General features: G+C 50.0%; 1 protein-coding gene across 1 annotated transcript; it reads right to left on the bottom strand.

The window, feature by feature from the left end:
• Nucleotides 1-2,237: 2,237 nt before the first annotated feature.
• LOC112876679 lies at nucleotides 2,238-18,667 on the bottom strand. Its single transcript, XM_025940841.1, has 5 exons — nucleotides 17,201-18,667; nucleotides 16,514-16,711; nucleotides 3,549-3,603; nucleotides 2,422-2,513; nucleotides 2,238-2,315 (listed from the first exon to the last, which is right to left on the bottom strand). Exons 1-5 carry the CDS (start codon nucleotides 18,665-18,667, stop codon nucleotides 2,238-2,240), a joined length of 1,890 nt encoding a protein of 629 aa, XP_025796626.1.
• Nucleotides 18,668-18,880: the final 213 nt, after the last annotated feature.

An 18,880-nucleotide genomic window follows, 5' to 3' on the forward strand; every position in this document is an offset into this window, starting at 1 on the left:
GCATCATATCTTCATTCTTCACACATCGCCGCATGTTCAGTCTCCACCTATCACCTGCAACGACACCAACCAAGAGAAACGTCACACGCACACTGTGTTGTTCAATCACTCATCACAAGGTCCTAGCCCCACGGGCATCTCAATCTCCCCCTTGATGAGTGCATTGACAACACCACACCACACAAATTTATTCAAACAAAAATAGAGTAAAAGAAGAAAGAAAAGAAAATAATCTAACAAACTTGATCCCCACAGACATGGGCTAGCAACAAAAGCTAGGCTCGACACAATCAAGACAAATGCAAGAGTAACTGAAAAGCTCCAAAGCTGACAAACTCCCCCTATCAAAATGCTCAAACTCAACCTCCCCTGAGACTCAGCAACATTTCAAAAGCATAATCTCAGCAAGAAAAATAATTAACTCCCCCTGCAAAATGAATTTGTGTCACTCATTCTCCCCCTTGTTGACAAAGCACTCCGTCAAGTAAAAGATACATGAGGGGACAGCACAGATAGAAGCTTCAGAGACATATATCAAATACTTATACCAGCGAACCAGCAAAACCAGCCGTTCAGAAAAGCAGCAACACAATGCAATGACCATAGAAATTTAAATTTGAACCTTTTGAAAACCAATTAGTCAGACCATGCAAACAAATTCAAAGCCAGTATCAAGCTGAAGACAAGACATATAGCAAGCTCACACGACGGGTAACAAAGCTTCCAATCAAAGTTCACTGCAAATGCTTGAATCAGGTCTATGCCATGAAAGACAAACCCGTGGCACACACAACACCTGCGACTGGGGCAAGCTGTGAGTAACCAACTTAGGCTGCCATGTCTAAAGCACAAGTCTGTATATACAAACCCAAATCTCAGCATCATATATAATATATATATATATTGTTCCCAATGTTATATGCTGAATACTGAACCCATTTTTCTTTTGTTGTCCCTGCTGATCTGGGATCTTTTGACAGCCCCTGGACTATAGAGTGCCCGGTTCATGTGTGTCTTTGCGACACAAAGAACATTTGTTCTTTCATAGGCCCAAAAGAAGCTACATTCACAGTGACGAACCGGTCTTTGACCTATTGAAAGGAGCCAAAACCGAACCGTGAGCAAGATATATGTCGAGTATTCAACCAGATACTAGAACAAGAACATGTAAACAAGCCTGATAAAATCATGAAGTATCTGTGTGCTGTTTTTAAAACAAAATATGGTCACCCAAAGCATCACAACCTCTCCAAAGGCGTTTATCACAAATTCGCTGAAACAAGTATAAGGCATATGTAACCGAAGCGACAAAAACATTGATACTAGAAAGGATAACACACACCAAACTCACCACGCAAACGTGCAAACGTGGCTTGATCGAGTGGTTTAGTTAAAATATCAGCCAACTGCAGACTAGTATCAACATGCTTAAGCTCAATATCACCCTTTTCAACATGATCTCTTAGAAAATGATAACGAACATCAATATGTTTCGTTTTAGAATGCAGCACAGGATTCTTAGCAACACTGATGGCACTAGTGCTATCACACAAGAGAGGAACATGAGAAAACGACAAACTAAAATCGCGAAGGGTAGCTATCATCCATAAAAGCTGAGAACAACAACTAGCAGCAGCAACATACTCGGCCTCTGTAGTAGATTGAGCAACATTGGATTGTTTTCTAGAGGACCAAGAGACAAGAGAAGAACCCAAAAACTGGCAAGTACCCGATGTAGATTTTCTATCCAAACGACACCCAGCAAAATCAGCATCCGAATAACCACACAAACTGAGCGTCGAAGAAGCAGAGTACCAAAGGCCAAATTCAGGAGTGAAACGAAGGTACCTCATTATGCGCTTCACTGCCTGTCGATGAGAGGTCCTGGGAGACGCCTGAAAACGAGCGCACAGACACACAGCAAAGTGTATATCTGGTCTCGTCGCAGTCAAGTACAAAAGCGATCCAATCATGCTTCTATATTCCTTCTGATCCACGGATTCTCCATCTTCATCAGCATCCAAAGCTGCGCTAGTCGGAATGGGCGTTGAAATTGGCTTAGCATCAGCCATGTCGAACTTCTTCAGGACATCTATTGTATATTTTCCCTGATGCACAAATGTCCCTTCCTGTGTTTGTTTAATTTGCAATCCTAGGAAAAAGGTCAACTCACCCATCATAGACATCTCAAACTCCTTACTCATTGATTCTTGTCGTGCGCTCATTCAAGTTACCTATCATTTGTTGAGGTGGATGGCGACGCTGAATATGTCGAGGTGCTGTTCTAACAGAAGTTGCCTCCCCCTCAATGGTAGCTGGTTCATGATCAACAGTAGGTATAGCTGCAGGATCTGCTGTGGATGTGAAAAGCTCTGAAGGCCCATCGTCTATCGTGCTGCTAGGCGTCTGAATGGGAGTTGCCTTGAGCACAGCTGGATCCTCTGTAGCATCATCATCATCGTCAAGTCCATCAACCTCATCTTCAAAAACGCTTTGTCCAATCTCATCATCACCTGCACACTTAAAAGCAGAAGAGAAACAAGGCATCGTCTCATCGAAGGTGACCTCACATGTCTCCTCGATGCGATTAGTATCAAGATTAAGAACCCGGTAAGCTCGCCCTTGCAAAGCATACCCCAAGAACAACCCATCAGAAGAACGTGATTCAAATTTGTCCAAATTTCCTTTTTTCAGAATAAAGCATTTACAACCAAATACGCGAAAATGAGAAACTTTTGGACAACGACCATATCTCAACTCATAAGAAGTTTTCCCCAGAAAAGCTCTCAGAAAAATACGATTAGCAACATAGCAAGCGGTATTGATCGCCTCAGCCCAAAAACGTCTAGGGGTTTTATGTTCATCAAGCATTGTCCTAGCCATCTCAACAAGCGTTCGATTTTTCCTTTCAACAACACCATTCTGAGGGGGGACATACGGTGAGGAAAACTGATGATCAAGACCCTGTTCTGAACAAAAAGCTTTCATTCGAGCATTCTTGAATTCTGTGCCATTATCACTGCGAATTGCTCTAACGACATTATTGGATAACTCATTTTTCAGCTTTAGAACAAGATCATGAATAAATTGAAAAGCCTCATCCTTGGATTCCAAAAAGAACACCCATGAATAACGAGAAAAATCATCCACAATGACAAGCACATACCACTTCCCACCAGCAGAACGGACACGGGCTGGACCTACAGTGTCCATATGTAACAGCTCACCCGGTCGTTCTGTCATCACCTGAGTCACAGGTGCATGAGAAGCCGCAATCATTTTGCCATGTTTGCAAGGAGCACAAACCAAATCTTTCTCGAACTTGAGTTTCGGTAAACCATCTATCAAACCCATCGAACTCAAACGGCATAGTAAATCAAAGCTCAAGTGACCCAAACGACGGTGCCACTTCCAAATGGGGAGAGAACCATGAGCAACCAAACAACGAGCTTGTCCAAAAGATTTAGAGAAATCAACCATGAAAATTCGTCCAAAGGGGAAGATTTGACAAACAAGGTTACCGATAGAATCTAGAACTCGCGAATTGCCTTTCTTAAAACGCACTTCAAAACCATCATCAAGAAGTTGTGAGACTGTGACGCCCTGAAAATTTACCAATTTAAAACATGCGTTAAAGCATTCCGATAAAAAACGTATTCATCGTCGAACCCTAGCTCTAACCCTCTACATTTCCCCGCCATCTTGACAGCCGACGCGAGCCAATTACGTTCCCCGCCCTGTGCCGCACAACGACCGCGCGCGACCGCTTTCCGCAATCAGCGCCGGCGCAAGTCCTACCTCGCGCAGCGCGCGAATCCAGCGCGCGCGTGGCCGACCGGCCGCGGCCGCCGCCGCGATTGGCGCCGCCGCGTTTTCCCCCCACCCCCTCGCTGTTCTCCTCGCGCGTGCGTCGCGCGCGCGAATCCCGCCGACACGCGTCGCCTTTCCTCCCCTCCCCATTTTCTTTTCTTTTCTTCTCTCCTTTTTTCTTTTCCCCATTTCCTTCTTTTTCTTCTCTTTCCCTTTCTCCCCTTTTCTCTCCTTTTCCCTCTTCTCCTTTCCTCCTCTTCTCCCTGTTCCCCTGCTCCCGAGCGCTGCACGGCCGGCCCTGTGCGCCGCGCCCGCGCCCTGCCTGGCCCTGCAACGCGCCCACGCGCGCGCGCACGCGCCGCGCGTGGCCGTGCGTCGCGCCGCGCCGCCCGTCGCCGCGCCCTCGCCCCTGGCCCGCGCCGTGCCGCGCCGCGCGCGCACGCGCGCACGGACGCCGCGCCGCCCGTCGCCACTCGCCGCTGCTCCCCTGCCGCGCGCGCCTGTGCCCGCACAGCACCCCCCCCCACGTGCCCTCGGCGCCTGCGCCCCGCCGCCACGCCGCGTCGCGACGGCCGCGAGCGGCCAAACTCCATTAATGGCCGCCCGCGACCGCCGCCGGTCGAGCCCGCCGCCCCACCGCCTCGGCCACCTATAAAAGGGGCCGAGGGGCACCCCCAGCACCTCACCACCGCCATAGCGCGCCCAGCCCCTCGCCTCCCTTGCTCCAGCGCCGCCCCGACGAGCCGCCCTGTGCCGCCGCCCCTGCTCCCGTGGGCAGCCCCCATCGCTGCAACCCGAGCCAAGGTGAGGCCGGGGATGGGTTCCCCGTGCCCTCCTCCCTCTTTTTCCCCACCCCCGGACCGCCGCCGTGCCCTGGCCGGCCGGGATAGGCCGCCGCCGGCGCCCCACCTCCCCTCCTCTGCTCTGTGCGGGAGGAAGGAGGAAGAAAGGGGTTATTTGCCCAAACCCCCCCCCCCCTCTCCTCTATTTAGTTAAAAGCCCCTCCACCCTTTGACCCCTTTGCGAAAAGAACCTATTCCTTTTTGCTATTTCCAAAACTAGACCCCCCCATGATATAAATTTAATTTCAAGTAGATCCCTCGCACTTTTTGTTGTGCCTCTTATGTTTCCAAGATTTACAAATAGGCCCTTCTGTTTCTAGAAAGTTTACGAGCAAGCCCCTGGACCCCCGTTTAACCCCTGAAGCCACCTTTAACTCGTCATTTTATGTGCGAAACGACCTCTGATTGACCCGAAACTTTACCACGCCCTTTCTAGTATAGTTTTAGCCATGCCATTAAGAAACCACCCAGAGATATTGCCCCGACCTCCGTAACTAAATTATTTCCGATTCAAGCCCGACGATAAAAGCTTTTAGTTCTCGTGCTTGATTGTGTGCCTGTTTGTTTGCGTCGTAGGACACGGAGTGAACGAGGAAGGTCCCGACTGTGACCAAGCGAACGAGGACCAGTTCTGCGACCCCGAGCCCGAGGGACAGTGCTACGATCAGGACCTCCCGCAAGGATTTGACGATGGCAAGTTCAATTCCGCCCTTTGATGCATGTTTCTGTCCTAGTTTTTATAAACACAACCCAGTGGCCTGTTTTATAAAATTGCATGGTTTTGCGTGCTGAAAACATGGTAGGATAGCCACCCTTGTTTGAGATAACCCTACCTTAACCACCTGATTTTATAAAGAAAATGTGTGTGTGTGGGAAGGGATACAATGTGGTTTTGAAAGACGAGTTAGACGGGATGGATGGCATTTCTGTGTGATTTGCCGTTGGTGTGCTCGTACCTGTGTGGTTGAGCGAGGAAGGGAGATATCCATCCTGTCACCCCTAAGGACCGAGTTGATGTGACATCTCACCTAGCTTCTTGTAGTGCGAACCACTTGACCGTTGTATGGGCAACGGCTTAGCATAAATCCCACTAGTTAGCCTGATAGCCATCAGGAGAGCTGAGAGCAACGGGTGATCAAGGAGACGGGATAAGCTCTGTGTGACTTATGCCCCGGTTAAACCTCGGTGATAGGTCGAATGACCCCTTGATGGATCCCGTGGTGGCTAGTCAGGTCTAGCTAAGGTGGGTAAAGGCTTTGTTGGGATCTGCACCGGCACTAAGGTGTTCGTGCTGTGGTACCCCACCTGTGGGTAAAGTTGCACACCTCTGCAGAGTTGAAAATCTATTCGAATAGCCGTGCCCACGGTATTGGGCAAGTTATGGTGTGGTCACATAACTAGTGATTCTCTCTGGGAATGGATGGGCTGGTGTGAGTTGTTTGGAAAGTGTCCGGCAGTTGTGCCGTGTGCTACGGCGGACGGGGAGTCCGGTAGCAGTTTAAAACTTGGATCCTGTGTGGATCAAAATCGTGTGCTACTTGGTATTAGAAAACTCGTTTTGGAAATCGTTTTTAAACGAACCCTTGCATACAGTTGAGTTTTTCACAAATGAACCATAACCTATCCTTGGATTGTCCTGTGCATATGATTACTGTTATACCCCCTCCGTGGGTGTGATTGGACTTGCTGAGTACGTTTGTACTCACCCCTCTCTTACTTTTACAGTGGAAGACCCAGACTACATCCCCGAAGACAACGAGTAGGGTTTCGTCCTGCACCCAGTCTTGCCTGTGGCTGAGGCCACCGTTGGATTCCGCATGGCGCAAGACTCTGATGACCCTTTGTTCGTAGCTAGTGTAGTTGTGTGGGTTCTGGTTGTAATCCTCGCGATAGTGGCGCTTCACTGCCCATTACCGCGTAGAGTTGTACGGTGATGTACCATCTGATGTAATAAAAGTGTTATCAGCCTCCTGGGACTGATAAATCAACACTTTTAAGTCTTCCCTGATGGGGGGGACGCTTCAGGTGGTATCAGAGCCGTAGGCTGGCCGTAGGACGTGACCCTAGGAGCGAGACCCCTTTTCAGGCCCTAGAACTTATCCCGATTCAGAAATTTTCTGCACAAACACTCACCACTGGTTTTTGCCTTGTTCCAGATGGCTGGCAATGGATGGGCTAGCGGAGTCTGCCACGCAGAGCCCGGCCTCCCCAAGTTACTATTGCTCAGCCTGGAACGCGTTGGGGTTATGGAACCACCGGAGTATGCCTACCGTGAGTACATCGCCGGAGGCACCCTTCGGTGCGACATAATGGTTTTTGTGGAGAAAAGCACCCGCTACCCTGATGTGGACCCTTGGTTCATCTCCACCACTGGCTTTCGCTTCCCCGACACCTATCGAAAGGCCGCCCGCAAAGCCCTGCGACGGCTGCGTGTGCTCTACAGGCACCATCTTCAGCGGACTACTATGGGGTTTTTCCCACCCGCTGAGGGACGAGGACGCACTTGGATTGCCCGAATGAGGGGCCTTGGACGAGAAGAAGAGGATCTCGAAGATACGGTTTCCCACCTGTCCATCTACCTCACTGGCTTGGATGCACTCTACCGCGAACAGGCAGCACAACTGAAGCAGCTAATCCATGGGGTTGAAAAGTTAACCCAGGAGCTGGAGGAACAACGGACAAGAGCCGCAAGCGCCGAGTATTCCTTAGCTGCCCTCCAAGCCCAAATGCAAGAATACGAGAACCGCAACGGGATAGGTGGATGGATCGAAGAAGAAGAAGAAGAACCCATGGAAACCCACTGGGATAAGGGTACTCAGACCGAAAACGAGATGGATCGGCTCCTTCCAATAAAGAAGCGCTCTATCAGGACCGAGGAAGAATCCCCATGATCGGATTAGCACCCCTAGCAAAAACCCTACCCTAGTGACCACGTATCCATGAAAACTGTACCACCTTTGTTGTAATAATAAATATCATCTACTCGCTTTTGCACCTGTACCAGGTTGTTTACCCTACTTCTGTTTCAGATGGCTGAGGAAGGATGGACCCAGGACGATTGCCAAGCTGCGCCTGGATTCCCCAGCCACTTGATCAACACCCTGGAAGACCTTGGCGTTACGGAGCGTCCAAGGTACTACAGCCGAGAGTACGAGCACCATGGTACCCTCCGCTGCAGGGTAATCCTGGTCATCGCCAGGAGCAACCGCTACCCCGACATCCAGCCTTGGCGAGCGACCGCCACAGGATTTAGACACCAAGATACCTATCCCTTGGCCATCAGAAAAGCACTCCGTTATTTGTGCCGGATTTTTGAAGAACACCTCGCCCCCACGCCAGCGAAGTTCTTCCCGCCGGCCATCAGAACCTCAGTCTAGGAAGCACGCATGAGAAACCTGGAGCGACGTCGCCACGAAGAAGGCCCCCTGTACCAAGTGGCTACTTACCTAGCCGCCCTGGACCAACTCTTTGATGAGCGAGCCAACCTTCTAAGGGAGCAGACCCATCGAGCCGAGCAAGCAGAGCTCGCGGTGAGGATACAGCAGATCCGAGCCGCCCATGCCGAGGCAAGAGCCGCAGCCGCGGTCAGTAGCGAAGCAGTCGCCCAAGAGAGCCTCAGGCAGGCCCGAGACCGGCGTATGCAAGATTGGACCCAAAGTGGAACACCAGTCCCGGCAATTGGGGAAGACCATGTTTTACTCGGGACACCCGTCATAGGATGGGGGACACTCTTCAGAAACACACAAGCCCCACCCGAGAACCCTGAAAGTTCCGCTGCTGCCGCTGAAGAAAATGCTGCGGCGCAACCCTCGACCGATGGAAATCCAGAGGATGGCGACCAAGGATCCCTCACGCTTTCCGCCCCAGAAGAAGGCACTCCCCGCGAGTAGAATGACCGACGCCACCCTAGTAATGTGTCCCCAGCCACTTTTGTTGTGGTACCTGATCCCAGACGAAGTAGTACGATACCTAGCCTTACCTTAAGTTGTAACCCCCTTTTTGCAGTAATAAAATGGTTTGTGCTTGTTGTTTGTAATGTTGTGTGCTGGTTTGTTGTGTGCTGATTATTTATATAAGTACCGGCAGGAGGTAGATTCTGCCTTATATATATATACGAATTAAACAACTTAAACATCACATAAACGTAACCCCAATCAACAGGTGACCCCCCGGAACGTCGCGAGGGCCTCCCGTGGCCGGAACCCCGTAGCTGCTAGTGTCGGAGCACACCCCGTTGAACAAGATCTTCCCCAAGGAGAACAAGAAGTAAGCCAGAACCGAGGGGGAAGTCAAGAAGGAGAACAACTACCACCACCCCACCCCTCGGAGACCTGGCGCAGATCATCCATAACCAGACCCTTATACTGGAGACTCTGGCGAATGCCCTCATTAACCGGCAGCCGCGAGGGCAGAATATGAACGACAAGCTGACGGCCTTCCTAAGGACCAAGCCACCTACCTTCGCCGGATCCTGCAACCCGTTGGATGCTGACGACTGGTTGCGAGTAATTCAGAGGAAGCTCGAACCATTCGAATGCCAGGACCGGGATAAAGTCCTTCTGGCAGCCCACCAGCTCACCGGAACTGCATTATCCTGGTGGGAAAACTATTGTGCCGCAGCCGAAGATGCCTCTACCATCACCTGGGGAGAATTTGTAAGGGAGTTCCGCCGCTACCATATCCCTTCGGCCACTATGAAGCGCAAGGCGGATGAATTCCGCGCACTACAACAAGGAAGCATGACGGTGGAAGAATACACCCACCGGTTCATAGAATTGGCCCGGTACGCGCCGGAAGAAGTGAACGACGACGATAAGAAGCAAGACATGTTCAAGAAAGGATTGAGCCCAGAGCTCCGGACCTTGCTTACTCCCCAGATCTATCCGGACTTCAACACCCTGATGAACAAAGCTATCCTCACGGAAAGGGCCAAAGCCGAAGAGCGGAAGGACAACAAGCGGAAATTCCTGGAGAGCGAGGCCCGCCAACAAGACCGCTACCAGAAGCCGAGGAACTCCAACTACACAGCACCAAGATATCAGGCTCCGATGCAGTATAGGACTCAGTCGCAAGTGACAGGACCACAGGCCCCGCCCAGGAGCCAGAATACCACGAGGGCCCCGCAGAGCAATACAAGCCAGGTCACCCCCGACAACAACAATGTTAGGGCCTGCTTCAACTGCCGTGAGATAGGGCATTATATTGCCAATTGCCCTTATGCCAAGAACAAGCCGGCCACGTCAGCCTTCTCCAACTCGGTGAATGGACCCAGACCAGCTCTGACCGGTGCCAACCGAGTGCCTGTCCGCAACAACGACAACAGCCAGCAGACAAAGCAGCCCCAGCAATCCTTTGGACGAGCCCGCGTCAATCACATCGATGCGCAGGAGGCACAAGAAGCTCAGGGCGTAGTGCTCGGTGAGTACTTAGTCAACTCAGCTCTGGCGACAGTATTATTTGATTCTGGAGCATCACACTCGTTTATATCCTCGAGCTATGTGGAGAAACACAAAATACCTACAGTACTACTAAAAACACCCCTATTAACCCGGACGCCTGGAGGCGACATCAATTGTCAATTAGGTTGTCCATGGGTAAGGATCAATTTAAGTGGGGTAGAATTTCTAGCAGATTTGGTAGTACTTAAGTCTGGGGGAATAGACGTAATCCTTGGAATGGACTGGTTAAGTCGACACAATGGACTCATAGGTTGCACCGACAAAGTGGTACACCTAACAAACCCCGAAGGAATACAAGTGATCTGTCATACCCGGGATAGTAAGTTTGACCCAATGGTGTTTAGCATGGAAGCCAAGCCCTTAGAAGGAGTCCCGGTAGTAAACGAATACCCAGATGTCTTCCCCGAAGAGCTTCCCGGTATGCCACCGGATAGGGATATAGAGTTCGTCATTGACCTTATCCCTGGAACCTCCCCTATAGCCAAAAGACCCTATAGGATGGCGGCATCCGAATTGACAGAATTAAAGAAACAACTAGAAGAACTGCAACGAATTGGTTTCATCAGACCAAGCTCGTCACCATGAGGAGCCCCAGTTCTGTTTGTCAAAAAGAAAGATGGGAGTATGAGGCTATGTGTAGATTACCGGGCACTGAACGAGGTTACCATCAAGAATAAGTACCCCCTCCCCAGGATTGATGACCTATTCGATCAGCTAAAAGGAGCCAAGTACTTCTCCAAGATCGATTTAAGGTCAGGGTATTTTCAGCTCAAGATTAGGGAAAGTGACATCCCTAAGACAGCTTTTGTCACCCGCTACGGGCAGTTTGAGTTCACTGTAATGTCCTTCGGACTAACTAATGCCCCTGCCTACTTTATGAACCTCATGAACAAAGTATTCATGGACGAGTTGGATAAGTTTGTCGTAGTCTTTATCGACGACATACTTATCTACTCCAAGAGTATTCAGGAACATGAGCAACATCTGCGGGTAGTATTGGAAAAGCTTAGGACACATAGGTTGTATGCCAAGTTCAGCAAGTGCGAATTCTGGCTGGAGAAAGTAGCTTTTCTTGGTCACATTCTGACCGCGGAAGGCGTAGCAGTGGACCCAGAGAAGGTCGAAGCCGTGTCCAATTGGCAGCAACCGACCAATGTTAGTGAAATCAGAAGTTTCCTTGGATTAGCCGGATACTATCGAAGGTTTATTGAGGGATTCTCTAAGATAGCCCGGCCCATGACGGAACTTCTTAAGAAGGAGAGGAAGTTCGCCTGGACGGAAAATTGTGAAAGAAGTTTTCAAGAACTGAAGCAAAGGTTGACAACCGCCCCAGTGCTGACCCTACCGGATATCCATCGGGACTTTGTCATTTATTGTGACGCATCCCGACAAGGGTTAGGGTGCGTGCTGATGCAGGACGGGAAAGTTGTTGCATATGCTTCCCGCCAACTCCGGACCCATGAGCAGAACTATCCGACCCATGATTTGGAACTTGCAGCCGTGGTGCATGCCCTTAAGATTTGGAGACATTACTTGATTGGAAATAAGTGTGAGATTTACACCGACCATAAGAGTTTAAAATATATCTTCACCCAACCGGATTTGAACCTAAGGCAGAGGAGATGGTTGGAGTTGGTTAAGGACTACAGTTTAGAGATCCATTACCACCCTGGAAAGGCAAATGTTGTAGCCGACGCCTTAAGCCGGAAACCCTATAGACCCAAGGATGACCACCTATGCGAGGAAATGGCACGATTAAATGTGCACATCGTTCCTCGAGGTTCCAGCCAGGTGCTAAACGTCCAATCGACATTAGAAGATAAGATTAGAGAAGCCCAAAGCTCGGATCAAGAGTTAGTAAAAATTTGCAAACAAACTGGAGAAAACAAAGCACCGGGCTTCAGGGTAGACGATAAAGGAACGTTATGGTACGAGAATAGGATTTGCGTACCCCAGAATGGAGATTTCCGGAAATTGATCATGGACGAAGCCCACAACTCGGCCTACTCTATCCACCCGGGATCCACCAAAATGTATATGGACATAAAGCAAAAATACTGGTGGAATGGAATGAAAGCGGATATCGCACGATTTGTGGCACATTGTGATACCTGCCAAAGGATCAAGGCCGAACATCAAAAGCCGGCAGGATTATTGCAACCCTTGCCTATCCCGATCTGGAAATGGGATGAAATAGGAATGGACTTCGTAGTGGGTCTACCCCGAACACAGAAAGGACACGATTCCATATGGGTCATAGTAGACCGACTCACTAAATCGGCCCATTTCATACCCGTACGAACCACTTATGGTGGGGAAAAGCTGGCAAAGCTTTACGTGGAGAACATAGTAAAGTTACATGGGGTGCCTAGCAGAATTGTCTCCGATAGAGGGACCCAATTCACCTCTAGGTTTTGGAAGAGCCTGCATAAGGCCATGGGCACCAAGTTGGATTTCAGCTCCGCATACCACCCACAGACGGATGGTCAGACCGAAAGGGTAAACCAGGTCATGGAAGATATGCTGAGAGCATGTGTTCTGACCTATGGAAATGATTGGGAGCAGAGCCTGCCTTATGCAGAATTTTCGTACAATAATAGCTACCAAGCCAGCTTAGGCATGTCGCCATTTGAAGCTCTCTATGGAAGGAAGTGCAAAACTCCCCTGATGTGGTCAGAAGTCGGAGAGCGTGCACTAGTAGGACCCGCGCTCATAAAAGAAGCAGAAGAAAAAGTAGCGGAAATCCGCGAGAAGTTGAAAGCAGCTCAGTCCCGACAGAAGAGCTATGCAGACAAGAAGAGGCGGGAAATAAGTTTCAACCCAGGCGATTTTGTTTATCTCAAGGTCTCACCCATTCGAGGAACACGGAGGTTTCAAGTACAAGGAAAATTGGCCCCTCGATACATTGGACCGTATCAAGTTCTGAAGAGAGTCGGAACCGTGGCATACCAACTGGAGTTACCAGAAGAAATGTCGGATATACACCCAGTGTTTCATGTTTCGCAATTAAGGAGGTGTTTAAGAGTACCCGAGGGAGAACATGTGCCGGTGGAAACAATAGACCTACGGCCGGATCTGCGATACCAGGAAGTACCGGTCAAAATTCTAGACACTCACTAGAAGGACAAGAAACTCCGAAGTACGGATATGCAGAGTTCAATGGAGCAGACATGGAGTAGAGGAAGCAACTTGGGAGCGCGAGGAGGCCCTAAAGAAGGAATTTCCCCATCTATTTAGGAGCCAGCCGAATCTCGAGGACGAGATTCATTTAAGTGGGGTAGATTTGTGACGCCCTGAAAATTTACCAATTTAAAACATGCGTTAAAGCATTCCGATCAAAAACGTATTCATCGTCGAACCCTAGCTCTAACCCTCTACATTTCCCCGCCATCTTGACAGCCGACGCGAGCCAATTACGTTCCCCGCCCTGTGCCGCACAACGACCGCGCGCGACCGCTTTCCGCAATCAGCGCCGGCGCAAGTCCTACCTCGCGCAGCGCGCGAATCCAGCGCGCGCGTGGCCGACCGGCCGCGGCCGCCGCCGCGATTGGCGCCGCCGCGTTTTCCCCCCACCCCCTCGCTGTTCTCCTCGCGCGTGCGTCGCGCGCGCGAATCCCGCCGACACGCGTCGCCTTTCCTCCCCTCCCCATTTTCTTTTCTTTTCTTCTCTCCTTTTTTCTTTTCCCCATTTCCTTCTTTTTCTTCTCTTTCCCTTTCTCCCCTTTTCTCTCCTTTTCCCTCTTCTCCTTTCCTCCTCTTCTCCCTGTTCCCCTGCTCCCGAGCGCTGCACGGCCGGCCCTGTGCGCCGCGCCCGCGCCCTGCCTGGCCCTGCAACGCGCCCACGCGCGCGCGCACGCGCCGCGCGTGGCCGTGCGTCGCGCCGCGCCGCCCGTCGCCGCGCCCTCGCCCCTGGCCCGCGCCGTGCCGCGCCGCGCGCGCACGCGCGCACGGACGCCGCGCCGCCCGTCGCCACTCGCCGCTGCTCCCCTGCCGCGCGCGCCTGTGCCCGCACAGCACCCCCCCCCACGTGCCCTCGGCGCCTGCGCCCCGCCGCCACGCCGCGTCGCGACGGCCGCGAGCGGCCAAACTCCATTAATGGCCGCCCGCGACCGCCGCCGGTCGAGCCCGCCGCCCCACCGCCTCGGCCACCTATAAAAGGGGCCGAGGGGCACCCCCAGCACCTCACCACCGCCATAGCGCGCCCAGCCCCTCGCCTCCCTTGCTCCAGCGCCGCCCCGACGAGCCGCCCTGTGCCGCCGCCCCTGCTCCCGTGGGCAGCCCCCATCGCTGCAACCCGAGCCAAGGTGAGGCCGGGGATGGGTTCCCCGTGCCCTCCTCCCTCTTTTTCCCCACCCCCGGACCGCCGCCGTGCCCTGGCCGGCCGGGATAGGCCGCCGCCGGCGCCCCACCTCCCCTCCTCTGCTCTGTGCGGGAGGAAGGAGGAAGAAAGGGGTTATTTGCCCAAACCCCCCCCCCCCCTCTCCTCTATTTAGTTAAAAGCCCCTCCACCCTTTGACCCCTTTGCGAAAAGAACCTATTCCTTTTTGCTATTTCCAAAACTAGACCCCCCCATGATATAAATTTAATTTCAAGTAGATCCCTCGCACTTTTTGTTGTGCCTCTTATGTTTCCAAGATTTACAAATAGGCCCTTCTGTTTCTAGAAAGTTTACGAGCAAGCCCCTGGACCCCCGTTTAACCCCTGAAGCCACCTTTAACTCGTCATTTTATGTGCGAAACGACCTCTGATTGACCCGAAACTTTACCACGCCCTTTCTAGTATAGTTTTAGCCATGCCATTAAGAAACCACCCAGAGATATTGCCCCGACCTCCGTAACTAAATTATTTCCGATTCAAGCCCGACGATAAAAGCTTTTAGTTCTCGTGCTTGATTGTGTGCCTGTTTGTTTGCGTCGTAGGACACGGAGTGAACGAGGAAGGTCCCGACTGTGACCAAGCGAACGAGGACCAGTTCTGCGACCCCGAGCCCGAGGGACAGTGCTACGATCAGGACCTCCCGCAAGGATTTGACGATGGCAAGTTCAATTCCGCCCTTTGATGCATGTTTCTGTCCTAGTTTTTATAAACACAACCCAGTGGCCTGTTTTATAAAATTGCATGGTTTTGCGTGCTGAAAACATGGTAGGATAGCCACCCTTGTTTGAGATAACCCTACCTTAACCACCTGATTTTATAAAGAAAATGTGTGTGTGTGGGAAGGGATACAATGTGGTTTTGAAAGACGAGTTAGACGGGATGGATGGCATTTCTGTGTGATTTGCCGTTGGTGTGCTCGTACCTGTGTGGTTGAGCGAGGAAGGGAGATATCCATCCTGTCACCCCTAAGGACCGAGTTGATGTGACATCTCACCTAGCTTCTTGTAGTGCGAACCACTTGACCGTTGTATGGGCAACGGCTTAGCATAAATCCCACTAGTTAGCCTGATAGCCATCAGGAGAGCTGAGAGCAACGGGTGATCAAGGAGACGGGATAAGCTCTGTGTGACTTATGCCCCGGTTAAACCTCGGTGATAGGTCGAATGACCCCTTGATGGATCCCGTGGTGGCTAGTCAGGTCTAGCTAAGGTGGGTAAAGGCTTTGTTGGGATCTGCACCGGCACTAAGGTGTTCGTGCTGTGGTACCCCACCTGTGGGTAAAGTTGCACACCTCTGCAGAGTTGAAAATCTATTCGAATAGCCGTGCCCACGGTATTGGGCAAGTTATGGTGTGGTCACATAACTAGTGATTCTCTCTGGGAATGGATGGGCTGGTGTGAGTTGTTTGGAAAGTGTCCGGCAGTTGTGCCGTGTGCTACGGCGGACGGGGAGTCCGGTAGCAGTTTAAAACTTGGATCCTGTGTGGATCAAAATCGTGTGCTACTTGGTATTAGAAAACTCGTTTTGGAAATCGTTTTTAAACGAACCCTTGCATACAGTTGAGTTTTTCACAAATGAACCATAACCTATCCTTGGATTGTCCTGTGCATATGATTACTGTTATACCCCCTCCGTGGGTGTGATTGGACTTGCTGAGTACGTTTGTACTCACCCCTCTCTTACTTTTACAGTGGAAGACCCAGACTACATCCCCGAAGACAACGAGTAGGGTTTCGTCCTGCACCCAGTCTTGCCTGTGGCTGAGGCCACCGTTGGATTCCGCATGGCGCAAGACTCTGATGACCCTTTGTTCGTAGCTAGTGTAGTTGTGTGGGTTCTGGTTGTAATCCTCGCGATAGTGGCGCTTCACTGCCCATTACCGCGTAGAGTTGTACGGTGATGTACCATCTGATATAATAAAAGTGTTATCAGCCTCCTGGGACTGATAAATCAACACTTTTAAGTCTTCCCTGATGGGGGGGACGCTTCAGAGACAGAAAGCAAGTTATAATGTAAGTTCCGTACCTTCGCGACGTCCTTTAGCATGAATTTATTGGTTACCTTGATACAGCCATGTGCCATCACTTTTCCTTTACTATTGTCCCCGAATGTAATGTATTCTTTACCGCTCGCGGGGGTGAGGCTGGAGAACCATCTATCATCTCCGGTCATGTGACGTGAACAACCAGAGTCCATTATCCATATGTTCTCCTCGCCTCCATCCTGCAATCAATAACGAACACGAGAGTGAGCTAATGACTCAACACTGGGGTTAGGATAATGCAATGAGAACCAGTGCTGGGCCATTTGCTCAAAAGAAGCATTAGCAAAATCAAATCTCTCGAAAGAACGACGATGCCCACGAGGGGGAAAACGTGGCATGTCATTCCTATATGGCGCAGGGGCATTATTACGTGAGCGAAAACTAGAAAAGCGAACAACTGGCGCACGTCTAGAGTCACTATGATCATAGGCACCATGTGCAGGGTACCGATCACGTCGTTCAGCACGCTTCCTACGGAAGCAAAACTCCGCCAAATGACCATCACGATCACAAAAATCGCAATGGTAAATATTTTGAGTAGGAGCAACGACAACCTTAGCCTTAGAAGTGGAACCAGAAAAATCAGGCTTAAGGTTATCCAAATGTTCACAAGTTGGTGGCCATGTGTTATTCAGGCTTTTGAAGTGTTTGGGTTTAACCCTCCAAACCTGCTTTTTAGGAACAGACTTGGGAGGTTCTACCACAAAACCTTCAGGTGAGACCGGTGGACTCTTCTCACTGGGAGTAGGCCCATTGTTCTCACCATCTGCATTCTTTTTACCAAAAGTACGCTTCAAATCATAACCAACACCAAAATGCTCACCCCTTTTAATTTGTGCAATAGTCATACCAATCTGGGGCTCACGCACAGAACACCAACCAAGGATTGTTCTTAAATGAATGTTTTCTTCTTCTAAAGCAGCATTGTCCTTCTTTAAGATGGAAATTTCAGCAACAAAAGTAGGACAAGTCAAACACTCAGGTAAAACAGGACAAGTGTGTTTTTCCAACTGAACAATATGGCATTTAGCAACATTCAACTCAGTTTGCAAAATTGGACAAGTAGCACAAGCACCAAGTAAAACAGAACGAGAGCGAAGTTCTTCCAATTCAATCTTAGCACAATCAAATTTATCAACTAAAACAGCATGCTTAGATTGCAATTCAGAAATAGAAACCATATGAATAGAACATTCCTCACATTCTACAGCAGCAGGTGTAGCATCTTTTAGTGTTTTTAATTCAGCAGATATTCTATCATGATCAGCCTTAAGTCTTGCTAGAATTTTATTTTGTTTATCAACAAGTTTAGTCAACTCTTCAATTTCTTCTTCAGCAGAATTTTGTACCTCATTATCAGAAGAGTCGTTGCTGCAGTCATATGCATCACCCTCATTTAAAGCCATAGTGCACATGCCTCCCTTGATGTCAGCAAGAAAACAGAGTCCTCCATCATTGGTCTTTTTGGGCTTCTCATCTTCGGACTCTGAATCACTAGAGTTGTAGGAGGCATCTGAATCAAAGCTACCCAGCGAAGAAAAGAGAACATGTGCAGCCTTCTTGATTTGCTTGTCAGTAAACTTGTGTTGTCCCTTCTTTCTCCCACGCCTATCACTCTTGTTCTTCCTGTCCCTTGATTGTTCCTGGCGCCTGTAGCTGTTGCCATGCTCCGGTGCCTTCACCTTGCTTGGACAATCAGCAATGAAGTGTCCACGCTCACCACACTTGAAGCATCCTTCTGAACGCCTTCTATTTCGCCTGTTTTCATATACCCGCTTGAACTTGTTGGTGAGCAAAACAAGCTGATCATCATCAAGTGCCTCCAACTCATCATCTGCAATATGACACAAGGAGGACAAAGCAAAACTAGGAGTAGATGAAAGATTAGCATTAGTGTTAGTACTCCCAGAAACCAAAGCCATTGGAATATTTGAAGAAGAACCAGCTGTGGGATTGTTAAGCTTTTTCCGAAATTGGATGTCGATCTCTTTGGATTTAAGCTTACTGAAAAGCTCATTAGTTGTAAGAGTCTCATAATTAGTAGACTCAACAATCGCTTCCACTTTTGTGCCCCAAACATCCAAGTCGAGTGCATGCAACAATTTGAGAGCCCTTGCATGATCATCATACGGCATAACCGTTATGTTGGCTTTCATTTTGTTGACAAGACTCAAAAATCGAGCGAAAAGATTTTCGATAGACTCACCAGGCGATTGCATAAAATTATCATATTCGCGCCTGTAAGTTTCAAATAACCGGATCTTCACTGCGTTGGTGCCCTCATGAAAATTTTGTAGAGTAGACCAAATTTCATGAGCAACTTGTTTGTCAGAAACACGATCAAATTC

The sequence above is a fragment of the Panicum hallii genome, chromosome 9, assembly GCF_002211085.1.
Source record: "Panicum hallii strain FIL2 chromosome 9, PHallii_v3.1, whole genome shotgun sequence".
In the NCBI taxonomy this organism is placed as follows: domain Eukaryota; kingdom Viridiplantae; phylum Streptophyta; class Magnoliopsida; order Poales; family Poaceae; genus Panicum; species Panicum hallii.